The following is a 24,495-nucleotide window of genomic DNA, read 5'->3' as shown; positions in this document are numbered from 1 at the left end:
TCTTGTCTGGACTGAATAATTTCTGTTTTTCTCAACACAAATCCCTTGAAAATCCAAGATATTTATTGATAAATGTCAAGTGGTTTGATATCAATACAACTACAAATTGGTTTGGATCAATATTTCTATTGAACAAAGTTAAAAGAGACTTTTTCCCAACAAATAAAGTCATTTTTTCAGGTTCTTATTTTGAACAAAGTGAATTTGACTCGGAACAGCAAAAAAATACTTACTTTCTTCTTCAAAATCAAAATATTCGACTTGAAAATGAAAGAACACCTCCATATTTTTCATTATTCTACAGGGTTTCATTGATAAAATAGTCTTTTTCATTGGTTTTGAATGTTTTTTGTTAATAATACTGCGGTAAAGTAAAAACTTTGTGGTAAAAAATTGCGGCAAATGATCGCTTGTTTTGTTGAGTCGAAGATGGACGAAAAAATGAGTAAAAAAGAAACTGTACTGACAAATATAAGGTGGAATTACTAAAATATATGGAAAAATATTGATTCAACAAATCAATTTAAAAGAGAAAAATGTAAAGATCGTTAAAAAGGGCTTTTTCTCGAATTTGTTTGAGTAGAAAGAAAACATGATTCAAAAGCAAGACTTTGTGTTCGCTCGAGTTTATTCAACTTTTCATGATGTACAAAGTTCTTTCTTTATTATTTACAATTTTAAAGCATTTCGATTATTTGACTTTATTTTCCTTCTCAAAACTTAACGGAATTACAACGAAGAACCAAAATCTGAATTATATGTTAAAAAACCCGTGAAGACGACAATAAGAAGCAAGTCTAAAATATTTCAGGGATAAAAAACATGGTGTCTCGTAAAAACAAGAATATCAAGAAACGACCGAGTTTTTGCTTACCGTTTGCTTGTTCTTTTAATACAAGATTCTTCCTTCAAAACAACTGAAGATAATAAAGTCCAAACGAAAGTCTCGACGGCCATTTTAGAGTTTGACAAACTCGAACCTGAAAGTATTAATTTCCATGCTTTTTTATCCCTTTAAAAGTCTAATCCAAAACGATTTACTAACTGAGGTATTCACTTCCAATGTGTTTGGTTTTGCAAGTCAGTAAAGTGTTGAGAAGAGAGCAATAATCCAGTAGACATTCTTGGTTCAAAGAACAAGAAAATACTAAACCAACTTTGAACTCTTTGGACCAACAACCAGTCACGTGGGACAAAGAGCGGGAAAATCATCAACGCTGATTGGATGACACACTAGATTATAATAGACCATCCTCGTTAAGGGTTTCAGCCCCGATTTGCAATAATGAATATTGTTAATGATTGTAATAATATAATAAAGGGATATACATGAGGAATAGGAGTAATGCACTTGCCAAACCACAGGAAGACCAAGATGAGATGGGACCCAAAATCAATGCTGGCTCTCCCATTAGTCACCAAGGGATAAGGATATTTGTCTGACAGAGGGATTCATTTGTCAATAAATATCTGGTACGTGGAAAAGTTCAATCATAACACTATCCAAATTATGAGTATGACATGTTTGTAAAAAAATAAAAAAATAAGTAAAAAGAAATCGAAAGAGAAAGAACTAACGGCTGAATACAGCGATCTCTTTTATTTCAAAGACAATGAAATAGCTGTAACATTTTTACCTACAACTAAATCTGATCAACGCAAAGATAGCGAAAAGTTATCCATCTACAAGATCTCTAAATGCTATTGGCTAATCTGTAATATACAATATTATTAGTATAGAACGAGATAGTAGTTAGTGCACCTTAATTCATGATTACGCAACCAAGACCACTCCAGACCTCTGGTGTTTCCATTCCGTCAATCAAAATATTCATCATTTCAGATTGGATTAATTTTGATGAAAGAAATTTGAGAACTAAACATCTAGAGACGGCCTGTGACGTCATCATGCAAATTGCTGTAAAACTGTAGTGAACATTACTTTACAGGATAACACGACGCAAGTTAGCATAACACTGGGAGGATTTGATCCGTAACGAGTGAAAAACACGGTGCACGGTCACTGTGCGGTAAAGACCAATCGCAAGGCGTCTATTTTTTGTTCGTCCAATCAGAATGCACGGATGTTATGTGGTCTCGATGAGGCACACCGCACCCATACTAGATCTCCTCTAACATGACTAATAATAATAACGTAGCATGGCATAAGACACTGAAGCAAGACAACACAGGACACAATGGGTAATACCCTTACAGTAACGCTTTATATGCAGTACTTGTATGGCTAAATAAAAGACAAATCTATTGTAAGCATTGAAGTCCAGTCCTTTTAGTCCAGCCTTAGGACCACAGGAGGCCCAAATATGGCAAAAGCCTTCCCTGCGTAATAAACGAAACATGTAGGACAAATGGAATAGCAATGAATGGAACGATTTAGCCTTCTTGATAGGCACCGGAAATACGTCACATCCTTGTTTTCTAATAATCTATATATCAGCATAATAATAATCCTCAACTAGTTGAGTAAGTTAACCCTCAGGTCAACTCTGTCTTGGTCAATAGATGTTAGTATCTGACCAGGAGAGCTCTATTGTCTCCTTAAACTTGACTGGGTCAAGCTGCTGGCTTGGTATCATGTAGTCTTGTTTGCTAAACTCATACGGTACAAATTCAGCAATTTGAGTTGGACATTCCCAACAAATATCGTGGTTGGTTTATGTAACAGTTAACCAGCTGGATGGTGGTGTTTGTGTATCCTAGCTAAAGGCTCAATCTAGACTAATGGTATTGCTATTTACGAAGGCTGAAGCTTGAAACAATAGTAGGCTGGTCCAGTAATACATGAGTGCCAAACTGGTTAGTTTATGGTAAGTGGTTGGTTAGTCCATGGTAAGTGGTTGGTTAGTTGATGTTAAGTGGTTGGTTAGTTTATGGTAAGTGGTTGGTTAGTTGATGGTAAGTGGTTGGTTAGTTGGTGGTAAGTGGTTGGTTAGTTGATGGTAAGTGGTTGGTTAGTGTATGGTAAGTGGTTGGTTAGCTGATAGTAAGTGGTTGGTTAGTTGATGGTAAGTGGTTGGTTAGTGTATGGTAAGTGGTTGGTTAGTCCATGGTAAGTGGTTGGTTAGTCCATAGTAAGTGGTTGGTTAGTTGATGGTAAGTGGTTGGTTAGTTGATGGTAAGTGGTTGGTTAGTCCATAGTAAGTGGTTGGTTAGTTGATGGCAAGTGGTTGGTTAGTCCATGGTAAGTGGTTGGTTAGTTGATGGTAAGTGGTTGGTTAGTCCATGGTAAGTGGTTGGTTAGTTGATGGTAAGTGGTTGGTGGTCTGTTATTGACCAATTGTTAATCAAACAATTTTTACGACACAAGTCTAATATTATTTCAAGCTGTTTCCTTTTTTTCAAAGTTTGCTTAACTGCAAGGTTTGTTCTGGTCCAAAACTAACGTTACAAGTAAATGAGCAAAACTACGTTGATCTTTTTTCCCAAGTCGTTAAGCTAGCAACGCCATAAACTCCTCTAAATACATTTGCAGCACGACACCCGTTACTAGGCAACGATACAAGTTTAAGCACTATGGACACAAACACCTGGATTGTTGGGTCGATTGTTGCTAGCTGGCACTGCTGCTGTTCCATGATTAGCTTTGTTGCTATGGTGACCTGGAGCAACCAATGAAATTGATGTAGAGAATATGGACATACAGACAGGATTGTCTGGTATCGTCTCGTCTATACCCATGCAGTCCATCCTTCATACATCTGGCTGAGATTGTCTAGACTGGTTGCTTCATGGATAACATGGTCAACCTTGAGGAGAAGTCATAATTCAAAATAGAAATCATTTGTGATAAAAATAGATAAAAACAGCAGTAGCAAGGGCGGCAACGACGACAACAGCAGCAGCAACGACAACAGCAGCAACGACAACAGCAAAAGCAACAGCAACAACAACAGCAACCGCAACAGGTGCAACAACAGCAGCAGCAACATGTGCAGAAGCAGCAGCAGCAACAACAACAGCAGCAGCAACGACAACAGCAGCAGCAACGACAACAGCAGTAGCAACGACAACAGCAGTAGCAACGACAACAGCAGCAGCAGCAACAACAGCAACGCCAACAGCAGCAGCAACAACAGTAGCAACAGCAGCAACGACAGCAGCAGCAAAAACAACAACAGCAACAACAGCAACATCAACAACAGCAGCAACAACAGCAACAACACCAGCAACAACAGCAACATCAACAACAGCAGCAACAACAGCAACAACAGCAGCAGCAACAACAGTAGTAGCAACAACAGCAGCAACAACAGCAACAACAGCAGCAGCAACAACAGTAGCAACAGCAACAACACCAACATCAGCAGCAACAACAGCAGCAACAACAGCAGCAACAACAGCAGCAACAACACCAGCAACAACAGCAGCAACAACACCAGCAACAACAGCAGCAACAACAGCAGCAACAACAGCAGCAACAACAGCAGCAACAACAGCAGCAGCAAAACTAACAACAGGTGCAACACACCTTTTTTATTGACGCAATATTTGTCATTCAAAAGAAACAATAGTATAGAAAGGTAATAAAATCCTACCTGGTCCGTTACAGACATTCTCTTTGCTTGATCCGCATCCCTGCCATCAAGTTTTGCTTTTACTTTCCTCCACACACTAATGGCATAAGTGTTACGCTGCTGTAGAGCTGTTATCAGATATCAAGAAATCAATATATATCATACTAAACCATAGATAATATACTATAATATAGACTGATATGAGCACTTTACCTTTGCCAGTTTTTGGATCTCTGGCGAGGAAAGCTGAGGAAGACTTTCTTGGACTTGCAACTGAATATACAATAAAACAAACGTACTGATTACAAAATGGTGTATTCCTGGAGTTGTGGTAGCTTTTATCATATGACCTACCTGTAGCAGGTCGTGTGGTAGGTGAACCTCCACCTGATGGACTTTGTACCCCATGATCTTTGTGTAGAATGACTGGGTTTGTTGGAGGACAGTAACTTGATGATGTTTCTGGGATGTCTTTGGTCATGGTAGTGCTACCCTTCTGTAATGCTGACCACACAATTTCATGTCATTAATTACCTACATTTAAATGTTGTCTATGTGTCTGTCTGTCTGTCTGTCTGTCACTGTGTGTGTGTCTATCTTTGTTTGGGTACCTGATGCAAAGGTAGGTGGTGGTGCCGCGATGGGTGTCTTCCCTCCATTAGATCCCGAGTCCTCAGGCATCAGAGGAGACGCCAGGGCTAACAAATCATCATGTACCCTGTAAGACAATTGAACAAGTATTAAAACTTATAAGTATTCAAATACTGTATTAACGTGTTTTGAACCACGAATGGCTTACGTGTGATTGGTTCAGAGCGGAAGCCATTTCACAGTCAAGATACTAAGAATGATTTCCGTGTGCAACAAGTCAGTTGTCTGTACTTACCAGTGAATCAAAGACGTGATAGACGTGATTATAGCTTGTCTGTACTTACCAGTGAATCAAAGACGTGATAGATGTGATTATAGCTTGTCTGTACTTACCAGTGAATCAAGGACGTGATAGACGTGATTATAGCTTGTCTGTACTTACCAGTGAATCAAGGACGTGATAGACGTGATTATAGCTTGTCTGTACTTACCAGTGAATCGAAGACGTGATAGACGTGATTATAGCTTGTCTGTACTTACCAGTGAATCAAAGACGTGATAGATGTGATTATAGCTTGTCTGTACTTACCAGTGAATCGAAGACGTGATAGACGTGATTATAGCTTGTCTGTACTTACCAGTGAATCAAGGACGTGATAGACGTGATTATAGCTTGTCTGTACTTACCAGTGAATCGAAGACGTGATAGACGTGATTATAGCTTGTCTGTACTTACCAGTGAATCAAGGACGTGATAGACGTGATTATAGCTTGTCTGTACTTACCAGTGAATCAAGGACGTGATAGACGTGATTATAGCTTTCACTTGTTGTATATTATCATCAAACTCCTTGTCATCTGTTGAATCACTGCTGTCTATTTTCCCACTGCAACCTGTAGACAATTGATGGAGCAACAATAGAACACCACGTCATGTTACTTGCAATCATATAACCAATCCTGGTACTAACATTGCCTACACAGGCCTGAAAAACATACGTGATGTGCCAATCTTTCCAAAAATAAATCAAGGATGCTGGAAAATTCGTATTTAACACGAAAATAGGTCGAGGTTTACAGGAGAAACTATTTGAGCAGAAACATTGAAGAATGATGGGATATTCTGGAGTGTAACAATAGTCTAAAGAACATGGTGCATTGTGGTTTAGTTTGGGTACAAGAATCTATTGGTCATCATGACTTTTATAGCGTTGTTGTACTCAAGCTAGACCACAATGCATCATGTTTGATATGGTAAACAAGGTCAAGGTTGGTATCAGAGTCTTACACGATAAAGTGCTTTTAATCAACTGCGCACTCTCGTCTGACAGCCTGTTGTAGGATGTAATGAACGACTTAGCAGCAGTACTTGATTCATGTCCATCTTCATCCTGAGGAGAGAGGGGAAAACAGACAAAATTTATCTATGAACTTTAGCACAGGTTGAGAGCCCACAACAATAACACTGTACGACATGCCGTAACATCGAAATGGCTTTCTATAAGAAAGGTTATCGTATGGATGGGAAACGTACGATTACAGCAAGTACACGGTAGGACATGCCGTAACATTCAAATGGCTTTCTATAAGAATGGTTATCGTATGAGTGGGAAACGTGCGGTTACAGCACGTACACAGTACGACATGCCGTAACATCGAAATGGCTTCCCATAGCTGGAATGGTTATCTTATGGGTGGGAAACGTACGGTTACAGCACGTACACGGTACAGCATGCCGTAACATTGAAATTGCATCTTCTTTCACTAATTCATGCAACCAAAACGAGTAGTTACTGGTACAGCAAGGTATGGTACAGCCATGAATTTGCAGGACCGTTTCTCACTCATGCACTCACTCACTCACTCCTAATATATAGGTATGATACCTTGACCATAGTGGTTAGCAATGCTTTTACTTCTGATACCAGCTGCTGATGTGTTACTATCAGTGCTTTGAGGGCATTGGTGTGGGACTTGAGTGATTCCTGAACAACAAAAGCAAATAATATCAACATCATCATCAACAACTTCAACAACACTACATCACATCACTAAACGCCAGCAAAATTAGAGCTAAATACTGCAAAAACTAAAAAGAACAAGGACTCACTTTCTTGGTGGTGACAGAACTGACAGCCTGAATCTTCCTGGACTTATGTGATGATATCTCTTGACTGACTGACTCCAGATTAGTTTTCATCCATCCAAGAGTGATGGGTGCTTCAGGCGGACATTTGATGTTCAATAACGATGTCATCTCACTCACAGCCTTTAGCTTCACCAGAGATTTTTCTAATTCTGAGGAACTGTTCTTGCATCTGGAAATAAGTTACTCAGTCAATTGTGAGAAAAATACAGGATAATAAAATAAAGAGCGGGAAACTTTGAATTCTGACAAATGGTAGACGCATCTACCGGGAGAATCGAAAAGAACGGGAAAGATTACTTCAATTAGAAGACCGAGTTTTCCGGAACTTTCACGATCCGAATGACACATACTATTTGTTTTCCCAAGCGGAATGTTTGGTTTTCTGGGTAAATGGTAAGCATCCCTGATGTTGATTGAAGACATGTAGTTCACACCAAGAATATTGATTGACAAATTAATTGAGTATGTAAATCAGTACGAAGCGTAACCAATAAAATACATTAGGGCTTACTTGTAGACAAGAGCAGTGATGGTGCTGTCCAAAGCTGTGACCTCATGGGACTGGCTACGGAGCATCTCGAAGTGAATCAGGGCATTAGAAAGTGAGCAGATGTCTGAAGAGTGCTTGGCCTCCAACTATGGTATACAAAAAATTATATATAAGATCTATGACGTACACTCCTAAAACTAAAAAAATATATCTAAAAAATAAATCTAGATTTTGCACAAGGTAATATTCATTCAGGCCCTTTCTAGATCGAATTAGAATTTACAAGTTGATTTTTGCGGAGGGAGGAAAACTGGAGAACCTGGAGAACCCTTGAAGCACACGAGAAAACCAACGAACATCTCTACTCACATACGACGATGTTGAGAATCGAACGCGGGTCACATTGGTGAGAGGCAATTGCTCAAGCACTCACACATTGAGTCTTTCAAAACTTACCTCTTCCCTTTGAACAAATCCAAAAATCACCCCCACCCCCACCCCCCATGAAAAACATCAGCAGCCCCCCTTCCCTTCGCGATGTAACAAACAATCAGTCCCTAAGGACCACCCATCACCTGTAACAGTCGTTTTCTATCATTGACAGTCTTGTCAAATTCCTTTAGTACAGGGTTCAAGGCTGGATTAGCTCCTGCTGCCCACTTGAGTCTCTGTTCGATGCTGGACTGTTGAGTTATGATCTTGTCTTCTATGGCTTTTACAGCTGGCTCCAGTTGAAGAAGAGACTGAACCCGCTGTAATTGATAATAATAGTAATAATAATGGTATAATAATAATAATCACCTTTGACAAGAAAGGAAAAGATCATTTACTTTATCTTGTTTAGTTCAGTATACCTTTCTCATGTCGTTCATGATGCTGGCTTTAGCAGGGCTGATCATACTGTTGCCTCTCAAGGGACAGCGCAGTAGATCATCTTCATACAACCACTACATCAACAAATCAAATGGACAATACAAGAAATATTATAAAAGAGGTCTTAGCACCTTGTTTTAAGGATGCACTGAGGGATTCTAGATCAGAGTAAAACTAACAAGAGAAATTCCAAAATCAATCTGTGGGTAAGCTGTGCCCTGACATTAATCACCCCGGAGGTTGTTTCAGGGATCAATAAAATTTGAAGGTTTGAAGGAAAATGGAGAACTCCAAAGTGTAGCATGTGTTTATACACCTGTGTGCAATCTGAACCATGGCAAGGGTGGGTCCAGGGGGGTAAGGGGGAGGTGGATCCGGGAAAATGGAGGATCTTAGGGGATCTGGGGTGGGGATCCAGGGGGGGCTAGTCACCATCATTTAGAGTTAAAAATAAATAAAGGATAAAATAAAACTAAAGAAGACACTGTGATTCGTAACTCTCTTCAAGTCTCTTTACATCTTCCTCAAGCTCATGTAAGCCCCTTATTTTCTGTGCTAGAGGAAGAATATCTAGAGCTGAAGCATACCTGGAACCTTGCTAGTTGTAACTGAGATCTTTGAACCACACCCTTGTAGAGACTGATATTGTGGTCCAGACGTCTGTAGAGAAAAACATCACCAACTAGATTAGCATGTTGAATAAGTAAAGTTCAACTTAAGTACTATTAACAACACAGACACTTTAAATCCAGCCTGTCTAACCCCATGATGGCTTCATAGATATCTGCTGATGTGTAAATAGAGGTTTTGCACCATCACGTGACGGCAGCCCTGTTAGATAGCAGGAACAATATGTAAAAGGTTACATAAGTAAGAATTCAATTCCCAAGAGTAAAGGGATTTTATTGTTCTGCCATCTAACCACAGGCAGCCAAAGCTGTATATTATGACGTCGGCATGTGATGGTGCAAAACCTCCATGAGATGTACTGGGGTGTTGCAAAAATATGCAAGTCAATACATTGTCACTCAAGTATCTTGTCACGTAAGTGTGTTGTCACACTAGCATTGGTATAAGTCAATCCATTGTCACGCAAGTATCTTGTCACGTAAGTGTGTTGTCACACTAGCATTGGTATAAGTCAATCCATTGTCACGCAAGTATCTTGTCACGTAAGTGTGTTGTCACACTACCATTGGTATAAGGTGCTTTTATGTTTTGGAATCAATCCTACAAACCTTGCAAAGTCATGTTTTCTCCATGCTACGTCGTAAGCACTGGTCAAAGAACTCATTTGTGAAAACTGTTTTTGCTGGAAGCTTCCCTTCTTGATCTTGATGTCAATCACCTGGTAGGATTGGCAGGTATCAGTATCATCACTTTCAATAATATATGGTTATAGTCGTACATTTTAGGGGTTGAACTCAACATGGCTTTAACACTGTTTTAATTTATGCATACCTTTTAGGAATCATTTTCAAAACTGACCGCTGATCACCCCTACCATTTGGACAAAGGAAGTACCCCCTCCCCCACGGGCTTACCTTCTTGCAGGTTTCTTCAATAGAGTGTACCCTACCACTTGGACAAAGGGAGTACCCTCTCCCCCAGGGGCTTACCTTCTTGCAGGTTTCTTCAATAGAGTGTACCCTACTGCTATCACCACTGTCTGATCTATCCTTTAACAAATTAAGATACTCATAGACTATAATGCCTATGGCTTGAGAAGGCAGTCCAAGAATCCTTTTCTGTACACTTTCTGCGATGAACTGCCTGATGTGCAATGCAAGTTCATCTTCACTATAGCACTTGTCAGCTATCCAGTTGTACTGTGGTTGGTCTTCGGCAACTGTTTCTCTAGCTTTGGATTCAGGAGCTTCTTGAAGGGAAAATATATTAAAGTTTTACAACTAGTGCAACTAGTTAGCTGTGACCTGACTTTGTCCAGCACAGAGGCTATATCAAGGTATCAATTATAAAAACCTCTTAAGAAGTTATTTATAATATAAGTAGCAGGAAAAAAGTGGTAAACCTGTCTATAAGCAGGGGTCACACTATTTTAGATAAAAAATGATACATCTGAAAAACATTCGTTCTTGAGAGAAATAGTCATGGAAGTTAAGGATTTGTTATCTACCTTTAATGTTTTCCACTAGTTCTTTACAATCTTTGAAAAATGCTGCCATAACTGCAAGTCGTCTTAGGAAGAAAAGCTTACTACAAAGCTGGCTGTTTCCACTCCTGTTTGATTCCTATGAAAGCACAAAGTTTAAAAAAAACAACTTAGCAGAGCATTCCAGTCATGAAAAGCTGATACAGTTGAATAGCACAGGGTAACAAAACAATTTCTCAGCTTTAACAAAATGACATTGCATATCATCTACGATATTAAATATCTTAGATGAATATTTACTCTCCAATGTCATCTGGTTAGCTCAGTTGGTAAGAGCATCATTCTGTTGTACGGAAGGTAGCGATTCAAGACTAAGGCTGATCAACACTTAGGGTGCTAAGATAACTGAGGAGAAGGTGCTGCCTTTGTTATTTTAACTGCAAATGGTAAGAAGTTCCCATGACTCGGAAGAGCATGGGCCCATCCCTAATCAACTAGAGACATTAAATGAGGACCACAAGTTTATCTGCTGTTGAACTACTGTCAAGTATCATCCTCTATAAACTAACAAATATGATCTATTTATTTGTACCTGCAGCTTTTTAGCTTCTTGTACAACATCACAAGTTTTATTCCCAAAACTGCTGTTCACCTGGACTAAGATCGCATTCATCAAATCCAATTCACTTTCAACTTTAGTGAAGAGTCCATTAAAACCTGCCAGTAACATCTGTCCTGCTGACATCTGTTCGCTTGACTTCTTCCCTAAAAACATGACAATTTCACAGGATGACACATACTGCGGCTGAATGGTAATAGGAAACAATACAATCCCTAAATATGACCCTCAGGCATTGCTGAATACTACAGTCTTGAACTCTCTGTTGCTCGGTTGCTCTTTTGGGCCAACAGTTTATCTGTAACCCTGTTTTACTGTAGGGAGGTAACCGGTCATGACGCCCCCTTGTCATGACGCCCCCAGCCATGACGCCCCCCCGTATACCATGACGGGTTTTTTAACCCTCTTTCAATAAACTTTTTTTATTATTTATTATAGTGTTAGCCTCGATTTTGTGAAGAATATTGTGTTCTTGTGAAGGTACGTGAAATTTTAAAGTGTTTGTATCATTGAAGTTGTGTAATCTTTACTGTTGGTATTAATTTTGTGAATATTTTGACCTTGAATGAGGCTAATGAATGCTGTGGAAAAAAGTCTATTGAAAGTGAGAGACAGCATTAGTCTTTAAACACTTGGTATGGATAACAATTTGCAATAAAGTACAAGCTTGGTGTATCAGGGAACAATTGAGTAGCAATAAAGTTGGAAGACTCCACCTTACCGATTGCATTCCTTGACTGTTGGATGGCATCAAACTGCTGCTGTAATATGGATATCTTTGAACTGATGCTGGAGGAATTAACACCCTGTGAAAGAAAAAAGAATTATCATCATAATGTCGGTGATGATGACTGTGATGATTATTATAGTGGTGATAGTGAATAATGATGGAGATGGTAGTGAATGATGGTTGTGATGGTGATGACTGTGATGATGATTATGATGATGATTATGGGGGTGATAGTGAATGATGACTGTGATGGTAGTGAATGATGATTGTGATGGTGATAACCGTGGTGATGGTGATATCATGTTGAAAGTGAAAGTGTATGATAAGATGGCTGGGCCATGCTTACTTTAACTGACCCAACAAGGCAGGGAGGTTAAAACATACCTGGCATTCATGTGTGTTGTTCATCTCAGTTTCTACTGTTTTTGTCAGTGCAGCAATATCTTCTCCATGTACAAGTCTCTCTAAGCTCTCTAACATATGAGTTACGCTAGGATCTCCTGAAGTGAAACTCTTGATGGCCTCAGGAACAATGATATTCCTGAAGTTTGTCATCAATTCCTGCAGGAAAAGAGAATAGAAATCACAATAACGTTGATAATCAAGTGGTTTTGAAATGATGGGAAAATGGTGTTTTGGAGTTTTGTGTAATGTAATGTGCTGGTGTAGTAGGTGTGTTGGTGATGTTGTAGTAAGCCGTGATATAATGTGGTGTGGTGGGGCTTGGTGTGGTATGGTTGTGACAAGTGGTAAGGTGGGGTTTAATGGGTGCTGGTGTGTTGGTGATGTTGTAGTAAGCCATGATATAATGTGGTGTGGTGGGTTTTGGTGTGGTATGGTTGTGACAAGTGGTGGGGTGAGGTTTATTTCAGTTTAGTTTACTTTAGTGTGGTATGGTGTGATAAAATATTATGATATAATGTAGTAAGGTGTAGTGTGGTGGGGTGAGGTTGCTTTAGTTTGTGATGGTATGGTGTAGTGTGATAAGATATGATATGATACATTATTTTTGTAGCACAAAGCTCATGGTGGTGTATTGTGAATTAAATCAATAATAATGAAATACCATTGCCAATGAACTAGTATAACATTATGTCAAGAGATAATGGAAAATACTTTTATTACCTGAAGGGCAGAGAAGACTTTGTGAACTGCAAAAATGCCCCTGATAGAATTGTTTAGTTCTTCTTTAGACGAACTCTTCTGTTCTTCAATGACCTGCAGTCAATAAACATATCGGTATTCATTATCAATGATAAGTAACTAGTATTCATATGCAGCATTCATCCACTTTTTCTCCTACCAACATAGACCTCTTTCAAAAATATTTGGATGCAAAGGTAATGGTAATTTGTCATATTAGATTTGCACTTGTTCTTTCATATTTTCCAGCTAGCCACATGTGCAAGAAAGTTTGAAGGAGGTCTATATCAATATATCTCTCCCTCACTCCATCTGTCTGTCTGTCTGTCTGTCCATCTGTCTGAGTGTTTGTGAATACTAGCAGACATCCATCACTTCTTTAGCAATATAGAATTCCTAGTTTATTGCTCACACATCAGCTAGTGTTATACTATTCATTTAATAGATGTATAGAATCTGAGGATAATATGACTGCGTATAGGCACTACTCACCAGAGGATGACCTCTCAGCAGGGACAGAAGCTGTGTGACATTACCACTCATTGAACATAGCTCTTCTAAAAACCAGTCACCTTCTCTTGATGTCAGGTCTGATAGTCTGTCACCAGCAACTACAATACATCAAACACAGCATTAAAAGAGAGAAACTAGCCTCCTCCTCTGGCTACTCCATATTAATTTTATTCTCACGAATGAAATTGGAATTCCTATGTTTAAATATATGGAAGAAAAGAGCTGGGAACAACAGAGAGATAACCTCCAACATCTTATTCCTTGAAATAAAGTCAAAATATTCTCAACCTTTAGCTGTGTTCTCCATCACTAAACATCTCTTGCTTTGAGAACAAAGTATTTTAACAATGACAGAGCTCAGGCATATGGTGGTACTGGGTTGGTTATCTGTAGAATAAACAATAATAAATATGAATGGTTTACAAACAGTTGTCAGTTGGGGGTCATACAATTCTCATGTGGTCATCAGATGGTTGTCAAGGTGGTACGTCACACACTTGCTGAGTGACTGACAGATAAATAACAAACTAAGGGTAATCAGATGGTTGTCGAGGTGATTACACACTTGCTGAGTGACTGACAGATAAATGACAAACTAAGTGTAATCAGATGATTGTTGAGTGGCTGTCGGTCAGATGTCGAGTGGTCTACAGCTATATATGTTTACCTGATACATATTTGTTAAGACTGGCAAGTGATGTGCTCTAATTCTTGTTATAATAACTAGATTATTACGCGCGCTCTGATTGGCCAAAAGCCAATGAACTATTTCCCCATGGGCTGCACGCTCGCGCAAGCTGATCTCAACAGACGCTCACCTTTTTTCTCTAAATATTCAAACCCGATGGCGTCAATAGCGGCTTCGCCTCGTGCCACTCTTTCGCTTGTTAATCGTTCTTTATATTTTCTCTCATGCGTCTATATCGCCATGGGCGCGCGCTTTTATGTCGTCTAAGTGATAATTATGATATAGTCAAGTAAATCCGCGCGATCTGATTGGTTGAAAAGCATGAACCATTTGCCCAGGGGTTGCACGCTCACGTCAGTTTTTTTTGCTTCGGCGAAAAAAAACATTTGGTATCTTTTTGCTGACAATTTATCTAGAAAAGATAACTGACAATAATTGAAAAAACTAGCGAAAATACTCATCAATCTCCGACATTTAGTATAGAGTTGTCATTTGATCAGCCTAGTAATAAAACGTCAAGATTTGCATCACTTTCAAACAGTGAGCTGGACAAGATTGTGTCAGAGCGTCACTCCAAAAAGACAAAGCAAACCACAAGTCGGTCGGTGTCTACATTCAAAGGGTTTTTAGCAATGATTAAACAAGTACAAAGATATTGTTATCGTGTATTTATTCAACAAAAGTATTTCCAAAGTAATTAACTATAAATATCTTGCTCACCATCTACTTCGCAGCTTCACAACTGCAGTGAAGTCCTTTCTGAAGCTCCACATGGGAGGGAAAGCCGACATAGCATACTATCCAGAGAAAATTAATCCAGTTCAGTCAGTTAGTTTTGATCGGTGTACAAGAAGCTTTCCATTGCTAAGTCATTGTACGATAACAAACTTGAACATCGTCAACAACAACCAAGACAGCCACTGTGTTTTTCATTGATTTTCTCGGGCATTACTGTACTAAGATATGTCAACATTTGAAATGTACTTCTTACAGTTGAAAATCACTTTCTCCGTAGTTTTGAACATTTTTGATTCCCTGGTAAGCTAAATTTTTGCCATTATTTTAGTCATAAAAGTCTTCATGCAGTGTAAAGCTGCAATTTCCGAAACGACTGTTTTTCTGTTTTTGGCGCCTTTGTGCTTTTCATTCACACGCAAGGTGCGTAAGGAGAATTTATGGCATGATCAACAAATACAGTCTATAATTTGTATTTGTTTCTTGTTTGTTCACTTGACTATATTATAAAAGCAATGGATCATAAGTAGCTGTACGTCCATCGAGTTATGGATGCACTAGGGAGGTTGCTTAAGCACTCAAAAAAGCTAGAGTTGCACTCCACTTTGCGTAGTGCAACTCTTTACGCTTTTCTTCGTGCTTCGTCCATAACTCGATGAACGCACAGCTACTTATGATCCATTGCTTAAATGTTCTCTCGTACAGGCAGCTTGTTTACCCTGTCCTAGCCTCTTTATGATAGAAAACATATTTATCACTTGTTTAAAGTTCCAGCATGTTTTTCATGAGATATTTTTTTGTCTTGTTATTGTTGTGCTTCGTTTGTAAACACTGTGACGTAATGTTATTATGCCGCGTTGCATCATGGTTTAGGACACCACAGGTAACCCAATACGTCTTGGACTTTAGAGCTCTAAACAAAAATACAGTTGTCATTTCTTCGTCAGGTAAGGATCTTTCCTAAATTTCTTAATTGTTTCAGGTAAAACGTCACAACCCTGAAGTCAGCTGTTTCTTGAACAGGGATTAGGATACCTGTTATATTATGAATGCATTAATGCACTCTTATACTGTACTTCCTGTCTGCTTCGTGGGTTCAAGTCAAATCGAAGGCAGCGTCGTTTCTCTCTCTAATTATTCTGTTCGCTGTTCAAGTTTCGCAGGTCAATTTGTATCAGTGAATGCATCAATACATCAGGTATTCATTCTCATTGAAGGCCTGATACTCAGGCTAGGTATTCATATATATTTGGAATTTCATACCTGGCCGGGCATAGGAATTATAGGCGTTGTTTAGGTGGTGGTAACGTTTTATATTTATATTTAGCTTCCCAACCCATAATCTCTATGATACCTGTCAATTATCTGTCACAGTGTTGATTTTTATCCAATCATAAGCCACATAGCTATCACATGTGGTGTGATGTAGGCTCTGGTTAACTGAGACTATAAAAAACATTCTTGATTCTAATCTGTTTCATTCGTCTGGGGCACCAAGTGACAGTAGAAGTTACATGTCTCTTTGTCATTCTTCTTCTTCTTGCTGATCAAGTAAGTTTTACATGTCAATTTGTATGTGTGAATGCATCAATATATTAGTAGGTCTATAGGTATATGTTAAGATAAGATTTAGTGTAAGATGTGTGCAACATAACACAGTGCTATAAATCAAGGAATATTTAAAGACTTCTAACTGTGTAGCAACAAGATGTCGATATCAGTGTATCGTAAAAGAGTAGGAACTGATACAAGGGTATACTGATCGTTGCTAGTTAGCTGTTCAATATCGTTGGTAAGTGAAAAGGTTTGATTCAAGATTGAACGAGAAGCTGTAAAGGGGTGTTCCCGGTAGACTGTAGACTGGAAGAATGTGTGCATGTTCTAATGTACCAGGTACATCAGTACTACATCAGATGATGTATTGTAGATCTGTGAATTGCATAGAGTCTAATATTTAGGTGCAGTTTACAATCAGTAGTCCTGATATTTGCTAAGAAACAACTCATTTGCAGATGCCACATTCCTGTGATCATCAAGCATATCATAAATCAGATTGAGCAATCTTCTAAGATTTTAGACTTGAAGTCATTTTCCTTATTTAGATTTCAGTTTACTGTTATTTACTGTACCTTTAGTGATTTTAGATGAATTTAATGGTAAAATTCTACCTCTAGGTTGTATGATCTAGGAGTTACTATCAAAGTGAAAGCTTGAGTGGGACGAGACGTCATGGGATATCAGAGCTCATGTGATAATAATACAAATTTATAATGACGCATGTTAGCAGTATTTGAATTTTTAATGAAGTCCGACAGGCCATGCCTATCTCTGTGCTTTTCGTTGTCCTGTTCTCCTTCAACTTATTCTACCGCAATTTCAACAGTGAAAGTGCACATCTAAATACCGAATGCTGCTATTTGTCTGGACAAACTGTCAAAATTTCTACATTTCCCACTGTTATAGGCCATTTTTTTGATTCACAATGTCACGGATCACCAACATTGGTATACTTTTTAATTTGCATCAAGTTACACTCTACTTACCACACATTGTTCTTTGAAACAATAACCATTGAACCAACTACAATATGGATATGCAGTCGGTTTGTTCTTCAAGTATCAAAACAGATCAAACGACATAAACAACTTTGTTTATACTATCCAAATGCCATTGCTACATTCCACATGCCTCTCGAAGGTGAACTGAAAGACAAGGGGGCGGTCTTGCCCTTTGACACAGAACCAGCCTAACCATCAAAGGGATTATGAACAAAACTAAACCGTCTTATGAATGCTTTGAAGCTGTCATCCATCACGGCAAATTCACCATGAAACTTATGACTTTATATTGTCCGCCTTTCTCCAACGAACACCCTGTGACTACCACTACATTCTTGAACAAGTTCACTTCCTACGTCGAAGAAATCATACTATCACCTGAACCACTTATTAATGTTGGTGATTTCAATCTCCATACTCAAATGCCTTCTAAACTCAGTTAAACCACAGTTATCCAAGAAGCTGATTACTTACAGAAAGCTCAAAGATGTTGATATTAAGGCATTTATAGATGACCTCGCTTCTGCCAAGTAGTATAGGGAATGGGGGTTCCAGCGCAATCTCAACACGGGCAAGACCCGTGTCAAAAATCCACCTACGGAAACAACCCACTCCAAGTGTGGTTGGGGGCAACAGCGCAAATATGTTAGTCTATATATGGAGTGCGAAGATTGTAAAGAGTTTGTTTATGATTTCTGTGTAAAGTGCTTGAAACCCAAGTTTGTACCTACTAAACCAAATAAGTATATTTGTTGTGGTAAGAAAATGCAAATAGAAGACGACACGTCAGCACAGTGTTACGAGTGCGGTAAAAATATTCGTAATGCCGTGCCTTGTGCTACCAGGGAACAATATTATTCCAACGGAGGTCGTAAGAAGACGCCATACAAAAGAATAAAATACTTTAGGGACTGGATGAGTCATATCCAAGGTTATCGACCGGTATATTTAGACGATGAAGTAAGGAAGAAAATCATAGACCATTTAGAAGAGCCAACCCCACAAAGTCTACGGAAAACGTTGAAAAAATTAAAGCTAGGGAAATATTACAAAGCTATTCCCTATCTTTTGTCTGAAATTACCGGTAAGTCTATTCCCGAGGTTTCTGATATGAGCAGAGCCGAGTGGATGTTTTGTCGGCTGGATAAGGATATTCCTTATTACCCTAACGTAATCTACGAAATATTTTATGAAATAGACCCCAGCCACCCCCTGTTAGGATGGATTCCGAGGCGACAATAACATATTACGCGTAATTCGTACGATGAATTTATATTACGCGTAATAATTTGCCAAATAAAGTCATGCAAATAATTCATATTACGCATAATAATTCGCTAAATGATTCATATTACGCGTAATAATTCGCTAAATAATTCGTATTACGCGTAATAATTCGCCAAATAATTCATATTACGCGTAATAATTCACTGAATTTATATTACGCGTAATTTCTAGACTGACGTTCAATATGTAAATAGAATCCCGTCACGCTCTTTTCGAAGCAGATGTTTACTGAGCAAGCTTTCTTTGAAGCTCTTCTTTTGCCTCCTGGTAGATCTTTTTGCGAGATTCCTCGGAAAGATCTTTTACGACTGTTTTTTTATTCCTTATGTCCGACTTTAATTTCTCGTACTTTTCCTCTTCGGCTAAAATAAGCGAGAATTCTACGTCGTCTATCTTTCTGTCACGCAAAGCCTTTGAGACAAGGTCAGTGATCGTATTTACTTTAGCCCTTGACAGAGCTATTGTCGTGTCGTGTTTTGATATTTTGCTTGACAACTGTTTCATAATGCCCGTAGCAACAGCTGAAATAATACCACAGGCTGCCCCAACGCCAGCCAAAGGAACTCCAACGATTATTCCCGGTCCAGTAAGCGAAGTAGCAACGCCAGAGCCCGTTAACACAACAGATATGGATCCTGAAGTTATCGCAATCTTATGTAGCGTACTCCGGGCTCTAACGTACTTTTTTCTAACTTTTTCATAGTGTTTTGTCTGCCCTTCCAAGTAAGCCAGGATTAAGTTCGCTTTATTCAGACGAAAGTTTTCAGCGTTTAATTCGTTAGGTTCCTTAGGAAGTTCAGGATAAAGTGGAGGCGCTGATGGTATAACATCCATTATATATACTAATGTACGACGCTTTTGGGAATGATATTGAGGAGCAGCCACATCATGACAACAGGGATTACTGGAACTGGAGGGCCTTTAGGAAGATGTTTCCGCATGCAGACCCTAGTAAGTTCGAAAGAAGACCCGATGGGATTTACTTTAACGGCTCCAGGATGTACAGCAATGCAGACTTGGAACGTTCAAAGCTGGAGCAAGTAGGTGATCAGGTGCAGCGATTGACGATTGTACGCCCCGTTCATAAAGAAAGGCCACCAAAACCCGAGCATAAAGCACCTAATTTTCCTAGAAACTTATTGTTAACCACGGAAGATTACCCATTTTACGATGCTGAAGGTGGTGTAAACAACTTCGAAAAGCTGGTAACGCACCTGAAGATTTCAGTGGGTAAACAATCATTTAACGTAATGCTGAGAAATATCTATAAGAATACGATGTTGAAGCATACGTCGGGTAAAGAGGCCAGGGAATGGTTAGCAGGGCCCAATATGCGGTATTGGCCGCAGCAGTTAGACTTTGCTATTTGGGCTGCCACTAAAGGTTGTGGTGTTGCCGCGGACATGTTTCACATTCCAATTATGCAGTTTCACGTTGCCTTTACGGTAAGGAGGTTGTTGAAGGAGCTTAACGTACCCCTACCGGGAGATAAGGCATTTAATCCATTGAATAATCGATATGACGCCGCAGCCCTGGAAAGGTTAATTAATGAGTTCAAACCACAGCAAAAAGATTTTCGTTATAAGGAGGGTAAGACGCATGGGCTGGGTATAGTTTACGTTTGGGGTGCCAATGGTGAGAAGCCGGCTGACTACGGACATCAGGAATACCCAAGTAATGAGTTAGAGTTCGGTGATATGGGCGGCGATAAGGGTAATAATTCATTAATTACTAGAATTCAAACAAACTACCCCGGCACTTGGGATCCGTTCGTGTTAATGAAAGGAAAAGGTTTAAGGAACCTAGCCAGGATTAACCGTAGCATTGAAGCATTCGTGTACTGCATCCTGGGAGCGCAGGTAAATACCCGCAACCCCATTGTTGGATCCCAAGGCGCTTCACAGGAAACGCAACAAGAATTCCTAACTTTATTTGAGTCTGCAATAATAGAGAACAACATATCCAAGTCGGTGCAGAGATATCAATTAGCGGTGCAGCAGTCTAAAGTGCGACTGGATTACGCTTTGTCGCCTGGTTGTTGGTTAATGCCAAGTAATTTAGTTATTAACACCAATTCCGTTGTGGGTTATAACAATAAACTGCAGCGAGCTACTAAGGATATGAAGTTTGGGGCGAATGACGTGAACTCTGACACTCTTAGGAACATTCCTCACTTCGTAGAGAAGCCAAAAAAGTCACACGAAACGAAGCTGCCCGTAGTTAAGAAACCATCGAAGAAGGTCCTGCCTGCGATACCTGAGGAATATGACCATGACTTACTAAAGGCCGGCTTAGCAGCTGCAAGCATTGGTCTGAGCTATTATATATGGCGATGAATAACCCCTACGTAGCTGGAGTAGATTGTGTCTATACGACTTACACAGGCGAGAAAAAATACACCCAGGCATCTTGGATTGATGTCACGGGTATGTCCGTGAATTTGAACTACTCGGGAAAGAAGTTAATCCTTTGTAGTATTTGCATGGGCGCGAGTAGTCACGCCAACGTCGGCTTTAGGTTCCTGGATGAGAATGGCGTACTGCAGCCTATGCGCGTGAAGACGAACAACAGGGAGCCTGTGCATTTCTCCGTAGAGCCGTACCCCGGCAGTGCTGAGAATCTTACGACTTGGACTTTACACATGGTTGCTGATTGCCATGGGAAGGTAAAGCTGCAAATGCGTGTAGACGATACTGGGCGCGTTTGCGTGAATAGCATAGAGGATCAAAGAGATAAGCCTTTTAACCACGCGACCATTAGCACTCTTACGGTGCTTAGTCTTTAAATATATGAACCCACACACGAAAGAGGACTGGTTTCTTCATTACCTAGAGGAAAAGGACTACACGGGCGACGAGTGGTACGACACCGGACTGTGGGTGGATGTTGGGGGGCTAGGATTAATCGTATGCACTATTAGTATGTCGGAGCGGTATTCATGTAATATTGGATTTAGGATTGTTGACGAGACCAACACCCCATTGTTGCCTTACAGGACGAAAAATAATAATAGGCACCCAACCCATTTTTCATCTGAGATTAACCTATATAGCTTCGAAGACCTAGTACCATTAACTTTTCACATGATAGCCAATTGTCAATATGCGAAGCTTCAGATTCGCCCCAGCGATGCCACTGCCTCCAGCGCCAAGCCCAGCATTGCCCGAATGAATGCTGCGGGTAAGGCAACCGAACCTACGCCGGATGCTATTTGGAATCATAAGCCCATTAGCACCATGAGCGTGCTGCCGCTAGTTCCACATTATCAAGGCGGCGCGAATACTATCTTTACTTATCCCAAGTCGAGAACACCTCGGGTACCCGATGACGATAAGCCCCCAGTAATACACAAGGATAAGATTAGCCCTTCATCTTCTTCAAGAATACCACCCCAATAGCGACGACCAAGATCCAAATGTTGTTACCCACAAACTTTAGCAGTTCTCCGCCGGCCCTAAGTGCCAAGGAAACAACCGAACCCAGCAGCCCAGGAAGACCGGCTGCCATCTTTTTTCCTAAGTCCGTTAGTCCATTGCCTAATTTCTTTACGCCCGCGCCCGTAGCCTTAAGCGCGGATAGGATAACTCCTACTACGGTGCTAATAGCGACTGCAAATGCCAGCGGAACGCCATACTTCAAAAGGGCTCTTTTTACCTTTTCCCTGGTAGTAAGCCCCAGCTCCTTTTCCAGGTTGTCCTTTTGCGCCTGTAATTCCGCGACTCTTTCCTGAAGGGTTTCTACTTCCTTTTGAGCTGCCTCCCTTTCTTCTTCGGGGCGCGCCTGGTCATTGATTATTTCCTGCTTTTCGGATATGTTTTTTTCCAGGTCTTCGATGGCCTGATCTCTTTGCTGGATTTGCTCTTCTTTAATGTTGATTTCAGCAACTAACTGCCGCCGCTCCACCAAAGAACCCTCTATGGTGGTACGTAAGTCCTTGGCTTCTTCCTTGCTTATATCCAGGCCTTGCAGGGCGAGATTGAATGCCCTTTGGGCGCTGTCTTTTTCGCGAAGAGAAATGTCTCTTTGTCCTCTAAGTTCTAATATGTGTTGATTCTTGTCGTCAAGTTCTCTCTTTTGAGCATCAAGGAGTAGTCGGTTTTGCCGTATGTAATCTGCTTCCCTTTCCTCCATCGCTTGCTTTAGCTCTTCTACTTCCCTTATCGCCTCAAGACCTTTTTGTTGCCGCTGCATTATGGTCTTAACTCTTTCGACGGCTTCGTCAATATTCTCACTATTTTCTCTCATTCTTTCGGGTAAGTTGGGTTCTCCTAATGTCTTTCTAAGGGTTGGAGGAATATTTTTATCTGCGTAGTATTTACCATTTATGTCCCTGATGACATATGGATGAGCATTAGACCTATTTAACCTTGCTACTACGACTTCCCTGCCCCATTCGTTATCCGCGTCAAACATTACTTGGACTTTGTTTGGATCCCAGTTTGGGAATTCTTCCTTGATCCTATCAAAATCGTCCGGGGTTTCTTCCATGGATTCGTCCATTTGTTCCTGAACCCTACTAAGCCATGCAGCGCCGGGGGCTTCGGGGATGTTGCCGTCCGGACCAAAGCTGGTTTCCGCGGTTTTGCTCCTAGGAGGTTTCATCATCGTCTTACTACCAAAGTCGATGTTATCGAGCTTTATGTATTCTGGTATGGGTTTGCCTGGGTTCTTAGTGCGGTATTTGTCTAGGAAAGCCATCCAGCCGGCGCGGGCTCTCTTTCCAAACCGACGCACCATGTTACCTCGGAATTCCGTGGGGTCGTTGGTTTTAGGTAGTAAAGACTCGTATTCGTCGTCGTTAATGTCGACTTGACCTTCTTCGGTGGTGGGATCAAAATCCGTTCCTTCTACTTCCATTATATATGATAAGCTCAAAGTTAAACCCCAACGTATTACCTAAGCAGGTTGGCGGACTGAAAGCAGAACGCACCTTTCACCGGGTTACATTCACACCTTCTAGCGCAAAGCCAGGGGAAACCCTGTACGTAGGCGTGCCCCGTCTAACGGATAACCTAGTCTTAGTACCTGGTACCTTGGCTTTAAGGTTTGACCTAGCAATACAGCCAGATACCGCAGACGCGCGTCACGTCGTCAATAATGCGGGTAGAAACCTCGTTTCCAAAATGCGTGTAAAGTTCGCCGGGGAATCCTTGCTGGACTTAAACAGGTATGATTTGTATACCACGTACAAAGACTTATGGTTGACTGCATTTGACCGTGCACAAAGGATAGAGCAGGGAATAGCAAGCGTAGCCATACGCAAGGTAAGAAGCGCAACCTCTGGCGCCTCAGGAGAAGACGAAATAAAGACGGCTTATGGTACTAAATATGTTGTTCCATTAGATTTCGAAATTATCACGAACCACGGTGCATACTACCCAAGGCAGCTAAGCGAACTGCAGTTCGAAGTGACCCTAGCAGACACTACGAACATCCTGCAAGGAAAAGATGTAAGTTCATCAGCCGTCCAC

At 40.3% G+C, this 24,495-nt stretch overlaps 2 protein-coding genes across 9 annotated transcripts in view; one reads left to right on the top strand and one right to left on the bottom strand.

Annotated features, from left to right (window-relative positions):
• Positions 1-1,581: 1,581 nt before the first annotated feature.
• Positions 1,582-18,052, bottom strand: LOC116293393 (serine/threonine-protein kinase SMG1). 5 transcript variants are annotated; one of them, XM_089024130.1, is made up of 24 exons: positions 15,883-16,546; positions 15,165-15,241; positions 14,045-14,143; positions 13,736-13,854; positions 13,226-13,318; positions 12,485-12,661; positions 12,092-12,176; positions 11,344-11,516; positions 10,776-10,890; positions 10,258-10,517; positions 9,877-9,986; positions 9,226-9,298; positions 8,620-8,712; positions 8,341-8,517; positions 7,787-7,911; positions 7,237-7,444; positions 7,013-7,111; positions 6,415-6,517; positions 5,912-6,020; positions 5,147-5,253; positions 4,890-5,039; positions 4,749-4,808; positions 4,557-4,663; positions 1,582-3,767 (listed from the first exon to the last, which is right to left on the bottom strand). In XM_089024130.1, exons 3-24 carry the CDS (start codon positions 14,061-14,063, stop codon positions 3,690-3,692), a joined length of 2,640 nt encoding a protein of 879 aa, XP_088880256.1. In that variant the 5' UTR covers positions 14,064-14,143; positions 15,165-15,241; positions 15,883-16,546; the 3' UTR covers positions 1,582-3,689. The 5 variants fall into 5 exon arrangements, with proteins under 5 accessions (XP_088880256.1, XP_088880251.1, XP_088880244.1 ...); XM_089024125.1 differs by having other exon boundaries at positions 15,898-16,546; XM_089024118.1 differs by lacking the exons at positions 15,165-15,241; positions 15,883-16,546 and adding an exon at positions 17,723-18,052.
• The window catches only part of LOC116297256 (uncharacterized), a 55,159-nt gene continuing 46,735 nt past the window's right edge, over positions 16,072-24,495 (top strand). Inside the window, exon 1 of one of the 4 annotated variants that reach the window (XM_089024097.1) lies at positions 16,072-16,126. The gene's annotated coding sequence lies outside the window, so the exon portion shown is untranslated. Of the gene's footprint in view, positions 16,127-16,631; positions 16,731-18,803; positions 18,822-24,495 lie in introns of those variants that run through there. The other 3 variants (XM_089024094.1, XM_089024103.1, XM_089024099.1) reach the window with 3 other exon arrangements.

Source organism: Actinia tenebrosa, unplaced genomic scaffold (assembly GCF_029948245.1).
Source record: "Actinia tenebrosa isolate PJP-AT-01 unplaced genomic scaffold, QUT_ActTen_1.0 PGA_scaffold0__85_contigs__length_37466705, whole genome shotgun sequence".
In the NCBI taxonomy this organism is placed as follows: domain Eukaryota; kingdom Metazoa; phylum Cnidaria; class Anthozoa; order Actiniaria; family Actiniidae; genus Actinia; species Actinia tenebrosa.
Note: the sequence above shows the minus strand (reverse complement) of the source record. Positions and strands in the feature narration are given on the sequence as shown.